The sequence below is a fragment of the Sapajus apella genome, unplaced genomic scaffold (assembly GCF_009761245.1).
Source record: "Sapajus apella isolate SASKATOON/1434 unplaced genomic scaffold, GSC_monkey_1.0 scaffold12, whole genome shotgun sequence".
NCBI lineage: Eukaryota > Metazoa > Chordata > Mammalia > Primates > Cebidae > Sapajus > Sapajus apella.
This window is the reverse complement of record NW_022436952.1, coordinates 5,128,620-5,132,630: the sequence shown is the minus strand read 5'-3', so window position 1 is coordinate 5,132,630 and position 4,011 is coordinate 5,128,620. Positions and strand designations below refer to the sequence as shown.

Sequence of the window (4,011 nt, the reverse complement as noted above, 5' to 3'; positions counted from 1 at the left end):
AGGGGGCACCCGGATTTGAACCGGGGACCTCTTGATCTGCAGTCAAATGCTCTACCCCTGAGCTATACCCCCACTGCCTGGTCTGCAGTCCTTCCTTGTCCACTTATGGTGACTCAATACAATCAAGTTCCACCCACAGCAAAGTTCTGGCAAGCTTTGTGTTCTAAAGCCCCACCTTCTTAATTATCTATCATCTGTTTTGGCTTTTCCCTTGGCCACCAATAAACTGAAAGGGAACACTTGAAAAATGACATCCTGGGCCAGGCACGGTGGCTCACCCTGTAATCCCAGCACTTTGGGAGGCCGAGGTGATGTCAGGAGTTCAAGAGCAGCCTGACCAACATGGTGAAACCCCGTCTCCACTAAAAATACAAAAAAAAAAAAAAAAAAAAAAAAGCCGGGCGCGGTGGCTCACGCCTGTAATCCCAGCACTTTGGGAGGCGGAGGCGGGTGGATCACGAGGTCGAGAGATCGAGACCATCCTAGTCAACATAGTGAAACCCTGTCTCTACTAAAAATACAAAAAATCAGCTGGGCATGGTGGCGCGTTCCTGTAATCCCAGCTACTCAGGAGGCTGAGGCAGGAGAATTGCCTGAACCCAGGAGGCGGAGGTTGCAGTGAGCCGAGATCGTGCCATTGCACTCCAGCCTGGGCAACAAGAGTAAAACTCAGTCTCAATAAAAAAAAAAAAAAAAAAAAAAAAGGCTGGGTGCAGTGCCTCATGCCACGCCTGTAATCCCAACACTTTAGGAGGCTGATGTGGGGGAATCACCTTAGGTCAGGAGTTCGAGACCAGCATGATGAAACCCTGTGTCTACTAAAATACAAAAATTAGGCTGGCGTGGTGGCGATCGCCTGTAATCCCAGCTACTCGGGAGGCTGAGATGGGAGAATTGCTTGAACCCAGGAGATGGAGGTTGCAGTTAGCCAAGATCATGCCACTTCACTTCAGCCTGGGCAACAAAGAGTAAAACTCTGTCTCAAAAAAAAAAAAAAAAAAGCTGGGCATGGTGGCAGGCACCTGTAATCCCAGCTACTAGGGAGGCTGAGGCAGGAGAATATATAAATATATATATATACACAGACATTTTGTAAACACAAAGATTCGTCATGCTGCCCAGGCTGGTGTCAAGTGATCCACCTGCCTGAGCTCAAAGCAATCCTTCCTCCCTGCTCCACCTCCCAAAGTGCTGGGATTAGAGGCGAGGCCAGGCCAGGCGTAAACCAAGCTCTGTTCTTGATGGAAACAATAGCCAGCTCTGCCCTGGGGCTCTGCTGGTAGGTGGGGAAGGGCTTTACTGAGGTTGAGTAATGTGGCTCCTTCTTATCCCACTGGCAGGGGAGAACTGAAGCCTCTCCTTTCAAATGTGGCACTCATTGGTATGAGCGCAAAGGCGCAGGCCTGAGAAGCCCTTTCTCCTCTCACCCCCTCTCCAGGGGGAAGAGAAGCTGAAGGTACAGCTGGCTCCTTCCTCCAATCTCAGGGAAGAAACAGGACCCTTGGAGACACAAATACATTTTTTTAATGGAAATTAACTTTGAGAGTTCATCTAAACATCTGTCTTAGAAATTCACGTCGAGGGCTATGAAGGGAAGAGATGCTGTTAGAACAGAGGAAAGGGGGTGACTTCTCCAAAGACCGACGTGCTCCGACGGAGGGCCGGGGTGTTTCGGCGGTAGCCAAACCTTCCATTGAACCCACTGAGTGGTTTCAGATCAGCATTGTAGTGGTTGTGCCCAGTCACCTGCTGGAGAGAATGCCCTTGGGGGCGAGGAGAGAGAGGCCTGAACCTGCATTCAGCCCACCTCTTGGCCTCCCCATTCTCCTGGGTGTGGTAGGGGAGGCCAACCAAGTGTAGTCACTGCATTCCCTGTGCCCACAGCCCAGTATGCAATCCTGAAATGTCCCGAGGCTCTGAGCTGAAAAACTAAGGGCTGGTGAGGCTGGGGGACAGAAGGCTTCCTAGAAACCAAAACTTGCACCAGGAATAATTGCATGAAGACTGTGAATGGTTTGTGCTGGGACAGGAGAGGCCAGAAATTCTGGGCTTGGCAGAGCTTGCCTTTCTCCCACGAGAAATGAGGAAAATCTCACCCTTGCCTCTGACCCATGTGGAAAAAATGGATGAGATCAAGATCAATTGGGCCAAATGTACAAAGGATCATGTGACTAGAGGAGAGGCCCAGGATGGTGGAGGAATTGGACTAGGAGGAGGGTTTACCCTGTTAGAAAAATATCTCTTGCTGTGCATGGTGGCTCACACCTGTAATCCCAGCACTTTGGGAGGCGGAGGCAGGTGGATCACGAGGTCAGGAGTTCGAGATCAGCCTAGCCAACATCACAAAACCCTGTCTCTATTAAAAATACAAAAAATTAGCCAGGCTTGGTGGCACATGCCTGTAATTCCAGCTACCGGGGAAGTTGAGGCAGGAGAATTGCTTGAACCTGGGAGGCAGAGGCAGGAGAATTACTTGAAGCTGGGAGGCAGAGGGAGACTGAGGCAGGAGAATTGCTTCAACCTGGGAGGCAGAGGGAGGCTGAGGCAGGAGAACTGCTTCAACCTGGGAGGCAGAGGTTGCAGTGAGCCGAAATCACGCCACTGCACTCCAGCATGGGTGACAGAGTGAGACTCCATATCAAAAAAAGAAAAAGAAAGAAAAATCTCTCTCAACTCTTTCTCATTGTTGTTAACCTGGGCCTGGAAATTGAGCAGGATGCAGCAGGGAGAGGAACAGGGGCTATGGAGTTGGAAGAGCGGAATCTTAAACCCCCAGCTCAGAGCCTCTTGCCAAATCACTTTAACTCAAGAAACTTGTTTCCCCAACTGTGCCATAGGGTTAGTGAGAGTGAAAAGTGCCTAACAAATGGCTCATGTCTATAATGCCAGCACTTTGGAAGGCTGAGGTCATAGGATCACTTGAGCCTAGGAGTTCAAGACCAGCCTGGGCAACATAGGGAGACTCTACCTCTACAAAAAATAAAAACTTAACTGAGTATGGGGGTGCACACCTGTGGGCCCAGCTGCTCAGGAGGCTGAGGTGGGAGGACTGATGAAGCCCAGAAGGTCAAGACTACAGTGAGCAGTAATTGTGCTACTGCAGTTCATGCAATCCAGCTTGGGCAACAGAGTGAGACCATGTCTCAAAGAAAAACAGAAGTGGGGCCTGACATACAGTAGGTGCTTATTAACTAATATTAGGGAGCACTGTGGGACCGTCTGTCGTGTATGTGAAGGAAAGCTGGAAGGACGCGGTCCCTTGGCCTCTTCCGGTCAGCCAGGCTTCGTTATGGCCCAGGAACCATGATGAGGCTGGAAATAGAGGCAGCACTTGCCTGACCCTGCCCAGTTTCTCCTGTTGAGGTATCTCTGTCCTTGCCCGAAGATGTGGATGTAATCTACTATCCAGCCATCCCTTCCTGTACCGCCATGATCCTGAAAGTGGGGAAGAGAATACAGAAGACTGTGAGCCACAATGCTGAGGTGGCCACAGTGCATACTGCCTTGGGGTTTGCTGGGGAGAGAGGGAAGAAGTCAGAGCCTTAGGTAACCGGGATGGACAGATTAAATATATTTAAGAACCAGGCCGGGCGCGGTGCCTCAGGCCCATAATCCCAGCACTTTGGGAGGCTGAGGCAGGCAGATCACCTGAGGTTGGGAATTCGAGACCAGCCTGACCAACATGGAGAAACCCCAAAATACAAAATTAGCTGGGCGTGGTGGTGCACGTCTGTAATCCCAGCTAGTCGGGAGGCTGAGGCAGAAGAATTGCTTGAACCTGGGAGGTGAAGGTTGCTGTGAGCCAAGATTGTGCCATTGCACTCCAGCCTGGGCAACAAGAGTGAAACTTCCGGGCCGGGCGTGGTGGTTCACACCTGTAATCCAAGCACTTTGGAGGCCAAGGCAGGCGGATCACCTGAGGTCAGTAGTTCAAGACCAGCCTGACCAACATGGTGAAAGTGAAACCCCATCTTTATAAAAAAAATTAAAAAAAAAAAAAAAAAGGCCGGG

At 50.5% G+C, this 4,011-nt stretch overlaps 1 protein-coding gene and 1 non-coding gene across 2 annotated transcripts in view; both read right to left on the bottom strand.

Annotated features, from left to right (window-relative positions):
* On the bottom strand, window positions 1–72 carry TRNAC-GCA. The gene has a single exon. It is a non-coding gene; the product is annotated as a tRNA-Cys (tRNA).
* A 1,419-nt stretch (window positions 73–1,491) lies between these two features.
* Window positions 1,492–4,011, bottom strand: part of CUNH17orf98 (chromosome unknown C17orf98 homolog) — a 6,955-nt gene continuing 4,435 nt past the window's right edge. The window contains exons 2-3 of the mRNA XM_032279259.1: window positions 3,336–3,435; window positions 1,492–1,763 (exon numbers count right to left, since the gene is read on the bottom strand). Of these exons, the coding sequence (XP_032135150.1) occupies window positions 1,606–1,763; window positions 3,336–3,435 (258 nt within the window). The 3' untranslated portion in view covers window positions 1,492–1,605. The remainder of the gene's footprint in view (window positions 1,764–3,335; window positions 3,436–4,011) is intronic.